The 17,750-nt window shown below is 37.9% G+C and overlaps 2 protein-coding genes across 9 annotated transcripts; one reads left to right on the top strand and one right to left on the bottom strand.

Moving 5' to 3' along the window:
• Positions 1-236: 236 nt before the first annotated feature.
• Positions 237-11,113, bottom strand: timm23b (translocase of inner mitochondrial membrane 23 homolog b (yeast)). 5 transcript variants are annotated; one of them, XM_046874279.1, is made up of 8 exons: positions 10,965-11,113; positions 9,710-9,854; positions 8,791-8,849; positions 8,577-8,670; positions 8,000-8,084; positions 5,427-5,485; positions 4,039-4,149; positions 237-1,040 (listed from the first exon to the last, which is right to left on the bottom strand). In XM_046874279.1, the coding sequence occupies exons 2-8, from the start codon at positions 9,819-9,821 to the stop codon at positions 928-930; spliced, it is 633 nt and encodes a 210-aa protein (XP_046730235.1). In that variant the 5' UTR covers positions 9,822-9,854; positions 10,965-11,113; the 3' UTR covers positions 237-927. The 5 variants fall into 5 exon arrangements, with proteins under 5 accessions (XP_046730235.1, XP_046730225.1, XP_046730198.1 ...); XM_046874269.1 differs by lacking the exon at positions 10,965-11,113 and adding an exon at positions 10,255-10,363; XM_046874242.1 differs by lacking the exon at positions 10,965-11,113 and adding an exon at positions 10,244-10,319.
• LOC124401738 (zinc finger protein 93) lies at positions 10,422-14,760 on the top strand. Of its 4 annotated transcripts, none has more exons than XM_046874175.1 (2): positions 10,422-10,563; positions 12,155-14,760. In XM_046874175.1, exon 2 carries the CDS (start codon positions 12,252-12,254, stop codon positions 13,662-13,664), a length of 1,413 nt encoding a protein of 470 aa, XP_046730131.1. In that variant the 5' UTR covers positions 10,422-10,563; positions 12,155-12,251; the 3' UTR covers positions 13,665-14,760. The 4 variants fall into 4 exon arrangements, with proteins under 4 accessions (XP_046730131.1, XP_046730149.1, XP_046730123.1 ...); XM_046874193.1 differs by lacking the exon at positions 10,422-10,563 and adding an exon at positions 10,584-10,860; XM_046874167.1 differs by lacking the exon at positions 10,422-10,563 and adding an exon at positions 11,479-11,658.
• The last annotated feature ends 2,990 nt before the right edge of the window (positions 14,761-17,750 follow it).

Genomic DNA, 17,750 nt, shown 5'->3' with positions numbered 1-17,750 from the left:
CGATAAAAAAAGATCAAATATTTCAGTGTTCATGCCTTAGTGCACTTTTATGCTAACAGTGCATTCTGCTTAGTTTAGAAGGCAATTTCCTCCTTATTGCATGTAGTGCTGATACAAAAAGCAATTAAAAGATTAAACACTTGGCACAATGTCTACAAAAATGAAGTCATGTCTCCAAAGCAAGCAAATCTGTCTAAACCGACAAACAGTGTAGAAATGTTAGTCATACACTCCTCGAATTATTCCATTATCCTGTATTTTAATGACATGGAATATTTGACAAAAAGATTAGCATCCAGTTGATTATATTTTTAAACAAACAACAATGTGGGCTTCAATACATGGAATAATATTTACTATTTGAATCAATAGTTAGACCCAGAACAAGCTCATTTGTATTTCTTAGCATATAAACAATTAAAGGTATTGATTAAGAGTTAACCAGTTATTATATGTAATTATAGCAAATATAAATGGAAGCGTTCACTGTCAATTAATGGCAGGAACCCAAACCGCCCCCCCCTAAATTTTGTAAATCAATTTTAACCTCAGAAAACAACACAGTTGCAAAAGATTGTACTCCCCCTGGTTTCTGGTTGAAATGAAAACTTATAAATGAGCATTACTTCCAGGTTTTATTTTATATACAAACCTACGTTGTATATTTCGTGTCTTATTCACAACCTGCAAGTAATGCCTTGTAGGTTTTTGTATTTTCCCAATGAGGTACTCAATTTTAAGTATCTCATGAGGGAAAAAAACCCACAAATTTGTCAAGAACATAAATTACAACATATCAGCTGTTAAAGTGAAAATAATGATACAATCCCAGAGGATTCCAAATGAAACAATGGACTCATAGGACTGAATCACATGCCAGGTTATGACACCATACAATGCAAATCGTCTTTCCTTGTCCCTATTTTCTCAGTAGCGAGTGGGAGAGCTGCCTTTCAGATGGTCCCAGTTATTGTACAAGGCGTAGAGTCCTGATAATGCAAAGCCAACCACACCTCCTCGAAATGCTCCACGTAGACCCCCTGTAAAAAACACAAACACCACTGTATTTAAAGGATGTTGTCGATCCTAATAGATATTTCCAACATGGAGAACTAAACATATTCTAATCCTTCTAGTTACTAATATGTATTCGCTGAAAAGACTTTCAATAGACTTCATACAGGGGAAACGACTTCAACCTTGTTGTGACAATCTCCATTTAGATTAGTTGTGCTAGCTAGAAGTTCTGATGGAACGTTTGGCAGAGGCATAAAAATGAAAACAGAAGCACCAGAAATAACAGAATCTATGGTTTAAGCCCACAGCTTTTATTCTAACTATCTTGATACAGGTCACATTACTGTCACAGCTAAACATTTAATCAAAGTCTAGTTTTAGAATAATATTTTTGGCTAATATCTGTTGAAGTGTTCAGTGGATAGCTGTGGCCTGCCCAAATTTATTTAGTGCCTCATAAAACTCTAAGTCCAGATGACCAGAAGAGTTTAACCAGCCAGAGTTCTTAAATGCAACAGGGTGAAGACTGATAGGGTTCACTAGTAGCGTTTTATGTGCTCCACACCCACCACTGGGAGAGTCCTGATAACTGCTGAATGAACCACAACCTATTTAATGTCTTCAAGCCTCTGCCTATTCTGTCTACCTAATAGTGCTGGATTTAGAGTGTACATACAGTTAGCTTTACATCAAATCATGTCAGCAATAAAGTCACTATTACATAGAACAATTATAAACTTTTATTTATTCTATTTACTCTATTGGTAGTCTATTTTTTTTATTTGTAAAACCAGTGAATGAAGCCTACAATGGTCTGTAATAGAGAAATGCTATACCTTGTATATTTCCTTATATATCTCCCTATGTTTCTCCAATATTCCTTAACAAATGTGTTCTAAGCTACAAACAGAACCTTCAATTACTCCTAAATCTTTTTTCCACAAAGTAGTTTCCCACAAATTGCATTAAAAAAAAAACCTAATCAATAGTCAATGCCCAAACTTTCCATGGTCCTGTCTCTCACCTGCACGTCTGTTTACCCAGCTGTCATTTTATATTAAAAACAAAGACATGTTCCAAGTAAACATCATTTGCTCTAAGAGACTTTGACCTCGATGTTTCTTGTAAAAAGAAATCGCAAGAAGCTTATAAAAAGGGCTTAACAGCTTAACTACTGTACTTTCTACCAGTTTCCTGTCTTTAGGAAAAACAAAACAATTCACACATGATTGGTGGCATGTGAGAGCAAAATGTGAACTTGAACCTATCAGTAATAAAGTGCAGGTTGACTGACAGTAGTGGTAACTGAGGTCAAAGCGAAATCTGCTGCACTGTTCGTTGCTCTCGTGACGGCCTTATCAAAGGAACTTTGGCCTCTCTTTTCAGCTGATTGGCAAAAAAAATGAGCTGCCCTTTTTCCCTTGTGCAGAACAGAATCATTTATTCATAGGAACGTATACGAAGACCAGCTCCTCTGTAATGAGCTTGGGCTTTACTAATGAATAATAATAACTCTATTAATAATCATCTCAGCAACAAAGTGCTTCATATAATATTTTAAATGTAATAAAATGAAATTCAGACACCTCATCTTGTCCTTTAAAACAAGGAGAGTTGCTGCTTTTTTTTGAATAAAATTGGATTTCAGGATGGTACATATTTTGCATATTAAAACCTGACACTTCTGATTTTGGTTTGCAGGAAACATCATAATAATGAAATAACTAAAACGAGGAAAGACACTGTTCCGGTTTTCTACAGATTTGCACTGATGCATGATTAACTACTTAGATTTCATTCGGTCTAACTGCAGGGACATCTGAGTACAAGTGCGAATGCATCGGGCAAAGATCTAATTATGGTACAATTTAGATAAAGATGCATTGAAGGACAAGGTGTCTGCAGCCACACCAGCTATTCACAGATAATAACAAAGACACATGATCTAAACCTCAGATCCTTTTCATTTTTATTAAGTCTTTTCCTCTTTGCTTCTATTTCTATTCATCTGCAAACACTCAATGTGTTAACTTTATTATTAGCTCATTGCTCTGTGTTTAGCTCTGTTATTTTAGTTTGAGCTAAAATGTCTTTGCTTGTGACCATTGCATTTGTTGTTAAAAAGGATAAACCAATATGAAGACCAGAGAGCTGTCTATGGGAGAAAAGCAAGATATTTTAAAGCTGAGCCAAGTACTGGGCAGAGCCAAAACAAAAATTTGGAATGCCCTTAAAAATAAGAAACTATTGACATACCAGACCAGGCACGAAACAGTTTGGCCAAGGAAAACAAAAGTAGATGTTGACAGAAATATTGTAACAGCTGTGAAGAAAACCCTTGAAATAACAGTCAGTGACAACATCAACAACCTGCACTAGGTGCAGGGGCAAAAGTTTTCAGAGCAGAACTACATAGAAATATTAACCTTTTGAACACCAAATCAAATGTCTTTAATGTACAGCAAAAGATAAAAGATTTAAATTTAAAAATAAGAATTTCAAAGAGGGCCGTGTATATGTGTACAACGCCTACTGTATAAACTACTAATTGCAACTACTGTTGTAATGTACACTTCCTCAGTTCAACTTCCTCAAGTGTAATTGGGAAGATTTAAGCACATGTTTTCTCTTTGTGTTTCCCCACAGCAGTGTAAAAATATGAAACTGATATCAAAAAACCCCAAACGCAACCCACGCACACATACAGCTGATGTGCATCAACTTGCTGGAAAATCATTTTAGAGACACTTGTGACTTTGTTGCGTGACAACATAATCTGACTCCAAGTCAAATGCTAATCTACATTTGCTACACCGATATGTGAAACACACACCACATTTCGAGAAAATATTGAAATACCAGGGAAATTAATATCAATTGCTCATCCACATACACTGTTCCAGCAATAAATCAGAGCTTATAGAGTTGCTTTGTACCACCTGTTTTTCTGCCTTTTTTGATTCTGTATTATTCCTGACAGAATTTATTATTTTTGTTAGAAATAACCCCTTGTTTCCTTACCTGGAGATTTGTAGAGGATACCAGTCATTGTGCCAGCAGCCATTGTGTTGAGATCATCCTCTGCTCCTCTGATTTTTTCGATGATTACACCAAATGTGCTGTATAATAGAGCTGTGCATATACACACATACACGTTATGTTATCTTTGCTCTAAATGCCATGTTAGATTTGTTCTGGACAAAAAAAAAAAAAAAAAAAAAAATTCAATATTACATTCATTATTATTATTAGAAATAGTTCACACAGTTTGCTTTTGTACAGGGCAATATTACACAAAACGATCTGTTAATCAGTGTGATAATATAATAATAATCTTTATTTTATATAGTGCCTTTGAACTTTACTTCGCAAAGCTGAAAAAACTGGAGGAAAATAAATAAATAAAAATAATAATTAAAATAAACACCACAGAGACATCGCGAAAATAGAAAAATCACCTGAAAGCTATCCTAAAAAGGTAGGTTTTAAGTGCAGATTTAAGATTAGGATTTAAGATTTGGCTCGGGAAGAGAATCCGTTGTTAAAAATGACAAAGCATATTGTATATTTGAATGCAAATTTCATATTTCTGTTCTATTGTAATTACACAATGTAAAAGTCATTACATAAATGAATCATAAATCATAAGACAAACCATATGAATAGGGAAAAAAGGAAGCACAGAAAATACATAACTATATTAACACGAGGAAGAGGAAATAATTATCCTGGCTGTGTGTCTATAAAACAGACAATTTAAGCCTCAATTAATTGAACCTTTTAATGTTAATAAAATAAAAAACTTGAAAATGTTTGAAAATAAGACTTTTCCCATTAAATACAGGGGACATTCAAAGCCTTGTTTAAAAAGCTCCATGTTTTTGTGACGTAAAAACCATTCATCAAATCTTCTTCCATAGTTAACGTGGAATTCCCCAAAACATGCAAATAGGAAGGAGAACTGGTTACGCTAAATGAAGCCTGAGCAATACGACAAAAGATATTGTATCACGATACTTTAAAACATTTCTATGGTACATGATGCATTAACAGTACTATCTATTTTAACTTATAAGTGGTCTGCAAAACTGTTAAACTGAGTCTGACAAAATGTCTACAAAAAAAATCATCAAATCAAATCAATTGCATTTGTTCAGTTTTTATCCAATTAATTTGCAAATGTACAAAATTGTAACATCTATACAACAATATCTCAGAAACGTTTGTCAAGTAATTATCATGAAATTCTTTACTTTGCAAAAATGTATATATCACCCAGTCATATACATCAGTGTGAATTAGTGTGTGAATGTGTGTGCATTCCTTAGATCGACTGCATCCCTGATCCAGAAACACAATTTTTGGAAATTGTAAACAATATTATTCATATGGACAGTAACTGTACTCACCCACTGAGCCCAGAGTGTTCGCCCATGTAGCTCCCTGGCGAGTCACCAGGTTTAGGATTCTAATGGATAAAGTAAGTGACGTCCTTTTATTAAAATTATGTATCTACAAATGGACACAGGATACACGTTAATAAAAGACAAATGAAGTCACAACTGATAAACGGGTGAATATGGGGATTATCCTTTGGTCCTTTTTTTTGTTTTACACAGTAGCATATCATACTAATAATTTGTAAGTAAACATGTAACATTTACAGAATTCAAGACCTTTAAAGTATATCGTTTAAGTGTGCTTTTTATTGTTGCAGTTTATTGTTGATCACAATGTGTCTATCATCCTAATATTTTATTTGATTATATTGTGCATGAAGCAATGCATGCAGACTTTTGCCCTCTACGTGCAAGCGCATGACCATATATAATCGATATGACAAATACTTCCATTTGATTGCTCTGCTCAGAGAGGTGACGAACATTGTCCACAAACACAGCTGTGTTCAAGCTGCTGTTTAAACAGATGATCAAATGACAAGTTCTGTTTTACCTCATTGCATCATGTCCGTGTGGTCAATAACGTTACTATGCATTTTCTGACACACTACATGAAGAATATCTCTGATACATCTTTAGCTCTGAAATTCTACACTACCACACAAAAATACATGATTACTGTTATTTCTTTATACAATTACATAATTACTTTTTACCCACAGAATACATTACACAGTTATATTAGTAATACATAGGCTTATGTATATGTTTTAATAAATGTGTTAAAAAGAAAACACTAAATACATTACACCTTTTATCTCCTGACATAAATTTGGGTGTCAACGAGCTGTCATACTAGAATGAAACAATAATAATTAAATGAAGTCGCAACATAAAGCATCAGAACTGACTGAATGTTGGCATATTGTTTAGAAATGTTAACATGATAAGATAAAGCATCATTAAAGATTTAAAGCATCATTTAAGATGCTTTAAATGAGATTGCATAAGTTACCAGTGGGTCTGTACCTAAACTTTCTGTTCAAATATCATAATGATAGCTTAATTTTAATCTTATTGGCAGCCATATATTTAAACTAATCAATCAATCATCAAAATTCACACATACATTCGCACCTAAATGCATACAAAATGTCAGTTTTGGTTGGACTGTTAATTGCTTGTTATTATGATTCAGTTCGATGGCTCTTGAAAAACAGTTATCAGAGTTTTGCTCCACCGCCTGTGTCTAACCACACCCCAAGCTTTGCATTTAAAATAGCTACCTTTTAAGATTATGCATCAACGCAAAACCTGTTTGAATAAATAAGGCTCCAATTTTCTTGTATAGACTGGGAAGATCACACCCATATTTCAGCATGTGAGTAGCATGGCATCAAATTAGTAAAGACTGGTCAAAAGTCCCAAAAATCCTAGGACTAGTTCCCAAAAGTAGGTTTTGCACATTATGCAAATTAAAAAAAAATCCACATGGGTGGAGCTGTATAGTTCTTGAGGCTTATTTTGTTTTATAGGTTTTTTTTTTTTTTTTTTTTACTTTTAAGTATTTTTTTAGAGAGGTTTTCAGACCAAATCAAAGCATTAAATATACATATAATCTGGCACATAAACTGTTACAAAAACCACATTGTTTAATAAATACACAATACACCAAAGGACAGATGACATTTGAGTGGCTTTTTTGGTTTGAATAAAAGGTTACAAGTTTTCTAGTCTGCTGTATTTGTTATTCAACAAAAACACATTACGGAAATGAAGTACTAAAAAAATTACTAGTTGAGGAAGCTCCTGATTTTCTGTAAGGGTGTGTATGTGTAATAATTTGTCTCAATATTTAAAGCATTTGCATCGTTTAACAAATTGGTCAACCTGGATAATTAACAAGCGAGAAAACATGGGTGAGCGCACATTTACTCTGCGGTTACCTGAAAGGCTACTAATTTAAATCAGATACTGATTTGCAAAAGGAATATAATGGTAGGTAAGTTGGAGAAAATGTGTGTATGGGACGATGTGTATTTTTAAAACAACACTGTGACTGCTCTATTATCTGGAAATAAATCAGCAGAATTAAATGTATGAAGTGGATCACATAACCATCAAAATAAACAAATTATGTATAATCAGACATTCTTTCAAAAATAGGGTGTGGCGCATCCGGGGTCCAAAATTACAAACCCACAGTGAATACTGACCTCTAGTGGCTGGATAGAATAAAGATTTATTATTTACACATTTAACATGAAACAAAATTGCAAACAGAAATTTAGAGAAAAAAAAACCCCAAACAAGTAGTAGACAATAAAACCGGAAGTCAAGCATTTCTGTCATACAAATTTAAGCAAAGACAATGCGTTATCAAGTTAACAAATTAATGTTGACTAATGTATGTGTTCTAAATTGTTTTGGTTATAAGTTTGTGTTAAATCACTAAATATTAAATATTGAGAGAGTAAGTGAGATTTCTTTTGTTTAAAAGACTTAGAAACTGCTTGTTTAAAAGCCTTGGAAACTGTAAGTCATGTCTGATGTATGTTTATAAGAATATGAATGGTACTTACTGGACATTACGAGGTTTAGACCAGGCCATATTCCTAGTTTCAGACAGTCCCATTCGTAATCCAGTGATGGCACCAAACACTGCACCTGAGTGTTCAAAGTGTTATCCTTTCTTTTTTTTTTTTTTAAACCACTAAACAGGCTAATGAACGAAACTGAATTCACACTGGTAGAATGGAAAGAGGCTATTAATCGGAATCCTTCATGTACACAATAGTTAATTTTTAATGTATGCATGCTGCTGATTCTTCAATATAACTGCAAATAACATTTTATGTACTACTTTGCAATTTTTTTATTTCTTTAATTATACTGCTATGCCTAGAAATTATGTACTCTTTAAATCCGTCTGTCATTTCTTTAGCACACGATAGTAATTAAGGCAATTGGAATGTAATTATGCATAATAACGACCTACTGAATTGTCACTTTCATAGCTGTATGTCCTTTATAAGAGCTAAATGTATCTAACTGTAGATAACTCCTTTTTGGGGTGCACAAACACTCACACAGAGTACCGACACAATAAAGACTTGAAAAGTAAAATAAAATGGAAAAAAAAAAGAAAAACAAGCCTACCTGTCATACAGCATGAGCCGATAGTGAAGAAAGCCAACTCGAAGCGTCCTCTTGTCTTGTTGGCACCAGTGGGCAAAATAAATTCATCTGTATCCTGAAGAGCATTTACATTTGTAATAACATAAACAATCATGTCCAGCTTCCCAGAAAACATACTAGTATAATGAATGCTGTTGTTTTGGAGCCTCTAGAAACACATGGGTTTTAATCTCACCTGAATAAGATACTTGGGGTCCACATTGAGATAAGGTGAGAGGGGGCTCATACCAGACACTGTGAAAAGAGCACTTTAATGCAGTTCATCAACATATTGTCAGTGAAGATCAGAATCCCATGAACACGGGGCATGAGGCGGTAATAAACCCTGGATGAATGCACAATGCCTTGGTCCAATACTTGATGCAGGGTTTCTGTAGGCTCCAATGCTCTGAAATTCTCTAACCTTTGTAGGTTAGTCGGCACAAATTCTAAATGCCAGAATATTGTCAAATCCTTTTTTGTAGAATTGAGGTTTTTTCCTTCTTTGCCTTTGTGTAACCTCTACAGGCTGCAACTTTCATTTCCTATCTGAACTGGGTGCCAGGTGTAATTTTGCACTATTAGTGAGCAGGTAGTCATGCAAAACTAATGCAAGACATATGCCAATATATAAGCTAACATTTAAGTCAAAAGGATTTTGGCACTGCAAGCTATTATATGCTAATTGTATAAATAAGAAACGAATGCATATGTAAGCAATTATTTACAAATAAACATTCATAAAACATGTGTGTATGTGTGTTCACTCCATGTCTGCATTAGTGCCCACAGGGTTCTCTGGTTTCCTCCTAGCTTCCGATACAGCCTGTAGGTGGACTGAAAAGTATTTGTGCCGATGCATGTGTGAATAGAGTTCAGTAATAAACCGGCTTCTCCAGGGTATTCAGGGTGCATCCCTGCCTCATGCCAAGTGATCTTGATTCCTGACCACCTCAAAGTGAATAAATGAACGAATAGTTAAATCCCTCTGCAACAATGTTAAAATCGATATTTTATGGAACAATTAAGTAAAGTTTGATCACTGAGCATATCAATATGTCAGAATGTGGTCAGGACGATGACGCTTGTCCCTGTGCCTGACTTAATTTACTTACAAGGCACACCGGCGAGCTCTGAATTTGAATAAGCCGGAGCTGGAGATCTGAATAAACTGGCAAAAGCTCCTCCTGAGCCAGGGGTAGGTGATCCTCCAGACTCCTTATCCATCTCCCCTCTGTTATTGCTCCCCTGTACCCAGACCTGAAGGAAGAAACGTCATAGGAACAACCGAAGGTGAAGTTACACAGTAAAAGAACGCACTAACTTCCTTCACAACCTGTACAGTCTGACTGATATCACTATCAATTTGGGACGTGTGAAAAAAAAATATGCACAAAACACAAATATCACCTTTTACACGTGAATAACCTTTTTACTTCTTTTTTTTTAATTATTATTTTTTAACAAACAAGTTTCAAGCGAGCAATGATCTATTTACAGCCTTCAAGTCTGCTACCGAGCCTCTCGTTAGGATGCCGTAAAGCAATCTATCATCACAGACTACTTTTTTCAAATAAATGTGTGTGTGTTTCTTATAATAAAAATAAATAAATGAAATGACAAGTGCACGGTAACTAAACTCAATTTACCACTCGCATACCAGCGTGTGCACTGGAATTGTTTTGAGACGGGTGTCATGCGACGTTCACGACACTCTTTTACGACAGGCACGCTCCGTTTTCAGGCCAGATCCCCTAGACAAGCCGCAAAACGATTTACGTCAAATGATGCAGGTTGGAGTCGACGGCCATTTTACCGAGATCGGCGATATAACGCAAAAAAACGCCTAAATTGACAGTCATGACGACATCGTTTATGATCTGGCAGAGGTGCGGCAGCAGCGACCAGTGCGATTACTGTGAGGACCAGAAAAAAAAAATAATACGGCTGTTTTCAGGGCAGATGCTCGGTAATGACTTTCAATTCTAGTTGCATTATCTTCCTTTGCCCTTCCCCTGAACGCCTATGCGGACATTCTGCACCCAAGCCGTTTAATCGGCGTTGTACAATGACGGTGGGGGAAAAACATGATGTCCTCGCCGCGTTTACGTGTAACACGGCCGCCTGGTTTCCGATTTCTTGTTGTGAATTTCCATCTGTATTTTCACTGCGTGCCTCCAGCCGTAGCGTGTAAACACATTTACCATATGGCATTTAGTTTTCTGCAATTCGTCCTTATTTAAGGCGCCTATGTGTCTCAGGATCGGTAAGTCGTCCTGTAATAAATGTCCGAACTGGTATGTGACCTGGTACTCAGGGGGATGGAGATGGAGATGACGGTGGTGTGTGTGTGTGTGTGGTTTAACGCACAGAAACACGGCGTGTACACAGCTCTGTCTTCAGCAGGAGATAGATGAGCAGTGTGTCAAAGCCTCGATAAAGCCGACAACCAAAGCCCTGTAATGCGCTTAAATACCACAAATAATCATCACTCCGAGGCCTGTAGTGTATCTCGGGTTTACTCGACAGACATTTTTTGTGTTGTGATTGGATTTGGAGAGCTGGAGAGCAGTATTTTTATGGCGGGCCGATTGAACCCAGGCCAGGAAGATGTGCTCGGTGAGAGGGATGTCTCTCTCTCTGGCTCTCTCTCTGTCTCTCTCGCGACAAGGTCAGCCGGGATGTTTAGGAAGATTCGTTGCTGTTTTATGCTTCATGTTTATGCTCGTTCTCGTGGCCAGTGCGTGATTAAAAAGACTATTTTTTGCACACGCAGTGTTTCTCCCCCCGTTTCTGCCTTTTGCAGTGAGTCTACTACCAGAGCAGCCCTTTTAATCCAGGGCTACCCATGATGCACCGCGCGCGCCGTGGGCTTCCCTCTGTTGTATTTCCTGTATATGGCGCTGCATTGCTTTGTTTGCGCTGGTTCGCTTCCACCAACGCGGGCTTTTGACGTCTCGCTTTCGCGCCCGGAGCTGCGAAACGACGGTGAGCACGGGGGGAACGCGGACGTCACCGTGCGGGTCCGTGTCCGCGGTAGCCGAGCCACGTTATAAACACCGCAGTAAGTGTGTGTGTGTGTGTGTGTGTGTGTGTGTGTGTGTGGCGCCGAGGCCCCGCGCAATGAGGAAATGAGCCTCACGCTGTCGTGCGCGGACGGAGCCGCTTTCGCTTTACACTCCGGAGCTCGGCGTGACCCTTTCACACACTCCGTACTCCGGTCCAACACGTTGTTTCGTTTTCTCCTCCACATTTCGAGCTGAAATCTCACTGTAAACCATGCAGAGAAACGCTAAACCAAGGCCACACTGACCTTTCTCAACCCCGTACAGTAGAAGGCATTAAAAAGCTGAATGTTTGAGTCGCACTGAGGTTGCACTTTGAGCCTTTTGTTTGCCTACATCCTGTATTCAATCCTGTGTCTTTTCCTCTTTCTACTTGCAACAGAATATAAGTTTGCTCCTATCCTTTACTTTAATGACAGACTACAGTGACTGTGATAGTAATATTCCTGCTATGATTAATATAGGCAGTTTTTTTGTCTTGTCTTTTTCTGCTAGGAATTACGGAGGTGTGAATTGAGGCCGTGAAACCCAGAGAATTGCTTAAGCAAGCAAGCAAAAAAAAACAAGACTGGACTGTTTAAGAGCAGGCCTGATGGAGGATACAGGAACTGAGTTAACTTCATCTGAACCAGATGCTCTTGGTGCAGACTTTATCACAGTGGAACTCGATACCCAGCCCATTGAGTATGTGGTCAAGTGGGCCGAGGTTGGCTCTAAATTTACTCTCTCCTGCGTGAAAAGGGAATCGGACGAAAGCTTCCCACCTGACCAGCTGGTTAAAAACGAGTCGGAGGAGAGGTTCTTTGTCCCGTACGAGGCCGTGTACGCAGATTGCGAGGACACAGAAACCGGCCTGATCGCCTCACAGGAGGAGGAAGTAAGGAGCGTCTCGGATGTAGACGAACACACGGTGCTTGTGAGCACCCAGCTCGGGGAGGAAGAAGAAGAAGTAGAAGACGATGGCTCGGACAGCGATTGGGATAAAGGGGGCTCTCATTCAAGAAATAGGCCGTACAACTGCCACATCTGTGGCAAGAGCTACAGCCACTCGTCCAGCCTGGCTCGCCATCTGCATCTACACTCTACAGGTGACCATTTGACCAATTCCACCTCACCTCTGTCTAAAGTGAGTGTCAAGTCAGAAGACGGAAAAAAGCTCCTCCAGTGCAACTTATGTGGCGTGCGATGCAATGGCAAGCGGCTCCTGGCAATCCATAAGAAGTGCCACAAAATCAAGAGACTGCATACGTGCAATGCATGCGGCAAGTCGTTCAACCACAGCTCGAGCCTCTCGCGCCACAGGCTGATTCATAAAAAGGGCCTGGACAAAAAGCTGAAGCCTCTATACACGACGCCCACATCGGTGCCCATTGTAACCCATCAGAATCGCCCGTCTGGTCGTGGGTCAAAGAAGAAGAAGTCGCAGCAAACGGAAAGCAAATATTCCATGGGTGAGAAGCAGTACCAGTGCACACAATGCGACATGGTGTTCAGCACATCCACCAACTTGTCCAAGCACCAAGTGTCTCATGTGCGTCAGCTGCTCAATTCCTATGCCCAGGGCAGAGACACACTGGACAAGTCCTCGGACCTGAAAATCCGCCTAAAGCTCTGTTCGCGTGACAAACCCAATTACTACACGCTGTGCAAGAAGAACAAACGCCGCAAAGGTGGCAAGAAAAGGCTGCCGTTAGTCGACGACGATCCGCCGTATACAGGTTGCGGCGTCGCCCTCGCCAAGTTCGAGCAGCCGCACGTTGGCGACCGGCGCTACACCTGCAACGTGTGCAAGAAGACCTTTGTGCGATTGTCCAACCTGAAGCAGCACCAGCAGACGCATGCCTCTGGCAAGCTCTACGAGTGCCAGCATTGTGGGAAGACCTTTGTTCACTCATCTAGCTTCTCGCGCCACAAGAAGGTCCACTCTGGGTTAAAGCAGGCACCTAAACAATGTAAACGAGAGATGATCGACGAGAGCGCACCTCTGGAGTCTGAGTCCGACTGAGAGGCCCTCATGTTCCAGGACTGTCCAAGCACAGCTTATGGAAAAGTCCTTTCGATTTGTTTCTTTTTTTGTTTGTTTGTTTCTTTTTTTTTTTTTTTTTTTTCCCTTTCCCCTCCTTTTTTTAACTTTTTTTTTTTTCTCCAAAATGTTTCTTATTTTGTTAAAGGACAGATAATTTGGCATTGCTCTCATTGTGAAGTGGGTGTGATGTCGCTGGCTGTGTTGTCAGCAATAGGCATCAAAATACAATTCATTTCTTTTTCATTTCATTTAATTTTTTTTTTTTTTGGTGGGGTGTTACTAGAGGATGTCCAGGCCATCTTTGGCAGTGTAAAGTAAAAGATTTGTACATTTTTGTTGACATTCCCTTTTTGGACACGTTTAGGGACAGTTAATTTAATGGCAGAGCAATAGATTTGCTGGTTCTGTAGTTATTTATGTCTACCTTCTTATTTGTAGTCATTCATAACAAAACAGTTGACATTAGAACTGCAGGTGTTGAACATTTCGGACACTTGCACTAAACACACCTGAAAAACAAAGTGAAGTACTTAATAGAAAAAGTGTTTGGTTAATAATGGTAAATAATAATTGGATGTGAGGATTGCTGTTATTGGGTCTCTAGTAATCTGTGTGGCTAGCAGCTCACTAAAAGACACGGAGCAGTTGATTAAAAGGATGGTTTTCAGGTATGATGTCTAGACAAAAATTCAATGATTGGACATTTTTTTTTGACCAGAGATCCTGTTCGCCTCTCCTCTCTACTTAGAGCAACAAATAGAATCATCAAATCTCTTCATATTTTCACTTCTCTTTTGGCAAATGGTTTTTATTAAAAAAAAAAGCAACAAAAAAATGATACATACCCTCAGTGACTTGTATTCGTTGGTTCAAATTTGAATGTTGACTTAATATTTGGAGAACTGGTTGTGTGTTCTGAGCTGCCAAGTAGACAAGCCTTCTTGAAAGAATTATTATTTTTTTCCTCCATGTTTGACAAATCAGATTTGGAGTCAGAATTTGCTCTGCACAGTGCTTGGTTCTCTAGTACTGTTCTTCCTTCGTCTGATTGATTAAAGCGTGAACGTTTCTTAAAGGTTACTTGTCCATTTCTCAAACCACGAATCCATATGGGTTACGCAGAACTGGCGACACTTGTGACGCATCCATCAGCAGGAATGCATTCAAAAAAACACGGTGACTTCATACGAGTTAGCGAGTGTGTGCATGTTAAATATCTTTGGAGCGAATATACTCACCAAATTATATAAATATATAAATAAATATATATACATTTTAAATATGTGCATATGTGTAAAAATGAAAAAAAAGAAATGCCATGAAGAAAGATATAACGTGTGAATGATTTGTGAATAATAACTTTGAATAATTTATAGAAATAACCAGGGGATTTCATACTTCACCAGGCATTGCACTATCGATTTAACAGAAAAACAGAAACAGAACAAGCACTACATACCTACAAAATTTGGAATGGAACATAACAGAGAGCAAAAACCGGGCCATGATGGATTAAAAGTTTAGAATACTAATGCCTTTTTATTTTTTTTTTATTTTTTTTTTAATAAATAAGAAAAACCACCCAGTACTCATCACACTTGTTTAAAATTTTTGATTTACAGTATTTGTCAATATAGTTCGCATTTATCTCAAAGTTATGTTCACGAACTTGCACGATGCTGTCAGTGACTGAGCGCCACCAAAGCTTTTAGGAAGCAACTGTACACATGCACTTGATTTGGATCTCTCTCGACTGTGCACCTCAGCACCGTTTTCTCTCTGTCTTCAATGTTCATAAAACCTGATCATCTGCTTAACCATCTACTGTTTGAACTGAAGTTAAGTAGCAGTGACTAACTTGATTTAAAGCCATTTTAAAGCCATTGCGTGTTTGAACTATGAATCTTTCCAGAGGTGTTGATTTGCATATATCAAGCACAGCCCTGATATTGGACTCGGAATGATGTTTGCTATGTGGAGGGGGGAAAAAGAAAAACAAAGGAAAAAACAAAAATACGCTTGGTACTCCGAGTTTCTCTTCATTTGTTTGTTTTGCAAAGGTTCATCTGTTCACCTTGAAAGCTGAGGGTCAAATTCCCTTAGTAAAAACATTCATTTAATCTTATTCGTCTCTTTCTGCCTCCAACCTCCTTCTGCAAGTAAACAGGTTGCTCCTTGTTTTCTGCACTTTTCTCCCCATTATGGGTCATGTCCATATCATTACCTTCTGTTTTTAACCGCTGTTTAGTTTTTTTGACGCAGCGGGCCTACATCTAATATGAGGTGTATGTTTTTTGTGTTGTGTTTGCCATTAGATGAAAATTTATGAAATTTCTGTCTTGCAATTTTGTAATAAACCATTGGTTCAAGCAGCGTGTGTACATTTCGCAGTTCTCAAAAACATGCGTTTATTTTTAAAATTGGTGTTTTAGCAAACAGATGTTTACCTTGTGGCTTGGTGGAAAGTGAAACAGCTGCTTACATCACTAAACTTCAGGCAGGTTTTTTTTTAATCTAACTTGAATGTGAGACCTCATTCATTTCATTCAATCATTTTTAAATTTCTATTTATATCATATAGCAATGACAAAATAGCACCACAAATTAATCGCAATGCATTGTACAATGCCATTTTTATACATATTAAATAAGAATCCGAGTGGTCAGTGTTTTTCCTCATTGTTCCAGGGGTCTGGGTTTTTATTCACAAATGCACAATTGATGCCAACTTAGAATTGTTTTTTTTTTTCTTTCATTTCGCTTTTATTTATCAATGAGAAGTTGTTCGTGTTGTTGCTTACAGTTAAAGTGCGTACAGACTTATGTTGGGAGAGTAAAAACACAATATGTAAAATATGTTTTCCGAACAGATTATAGATTATAGGCCTGAGAGGTTTTTTTATATTTCAGTTCAGCCTTCTACCACAAGGTGGCGACGAAACCCTGTGGGAGTGTGAGGCAGAGAGTATGGAGATGTAGCGACAGCAGCAATATTGGTTTTAATTAACAGCTCGTTACTGAACAGGTAAGAAAACATTAAATCATTGTAATCATATCTGCAGTCATGTGTTAAGAGTTCAAAACAGTTGTAACAAACTGCAAATTATAACATGATCATACATGAAATGGACCTTTTTAGAAATAGTTGCAAATAGATATCACCAAATATTGTGCTTCATCCAAGTTACACTCTGCCAGTACTTTAATTACAGTTGTCCTGTTTTAGGCAGGTGAAATGCATTTTCAGTTGGATTCAGGTCGAATGATTGACTTGGTCATTGCAGAATGTCCCACTTTTTCACTTTTTGTTCCCTGTCCAGTGGGTTTGGCTGAATGAGATGGCGCTTCATTCCGAGTTCCTCCTTCTGCTTTTGTCAGTATCAGATATACAGGGAACCAGTTCCTCTGGCGAAAATACACGATGCACAGACTGTTCATTTCTTTGTAAGGGGGTAAATTCAAAAACAAAATCAGCAGAGGATCAAATTATTATTTCCCCCGCTGTATAAGATAAAGTATTTTGTAAATAGAGTGTCTTGTGCATAGAGCATTTTAAGTAAGCATAAGCATTAACTTTCAACAGCTTCAAAAAAAGCTGATCATCAGCCTGCTCAACCCATCAAACCCAGTATGTCATCTTTACACAGTCAGTGATGGATCCTCTGTAGAGACCCTCATTTATATAAGCCATTCAACTAAATTTAACTTTTTTAAAGTAAATTCTAATTTTATTCACAATGTGTGTGTGTGTGTGTGTGTGTGTGTGTGTGTGTGTTTTAGTTTTAAGATGTTGCGCAATCGCGTAGAGTTCTTATGACACCTATTGGTCGAAAACCGGAACTGCACGAACTGCTAAAATGACAGGAAATCCTTATTTGCTCGTTCAGGCTTATTAATAGTGCTTGAAAGACATCATTACTACAATTGTGCGCATTATTACCAGTTGAAAAAATTTATGCCATTAGCACTACTCAGTGAGAAAACTCCAGCACCAGAGAACAGATTACACACACTGCCCCCAGAAAATGGTCACCATTTCCTCAACCATATCATATTCCATAACGG

This window comes from Silurus meridionalis, chromosome 2 (genome assembly GCF_014805685.1).
Source record: "Silurus meridionalis isolate SWU-2019-XX chromosome 2, ASM1480568v1, whole genome shotgun sequence".
NCBI classification, from domain to species: domain Eukaryota; kingdom Metazoa; phylum Chordata; class Actinopteri; order Siluriformes; family Siluridae; genus Silurus; species Silurus meridionalis.
This window is presented reverse-complemented; position numbering and strand designations above follow the sequence as displayed.

Bases quoted from the DNA above. Each gene is read 5' to 3' on its own strand.
- LOC124401738 (XM_046874175.1), top strand. From the start codon at position 12,252: ATGGAGGATACAGGAACTGAGTTAACTTCATCTGAACCAGATGCTCTT.
- timm23b (XM_046874242.1), bottom strand. The intron at 8,671-8,790 runs GTGAGATTAAAA...AATGCTCTTCAG, and splicing joins ACCCCAAGTATCTTATTCAG to GATACAGATGAATTTATTTT. The intron at 8,085-8,576 runs GTAGGCTTGTTT...TTGAACACTCAG, and splicing joins CGGCTCATGCTGTATGACAG to GTGCAGTGTTTGGTGCCATC.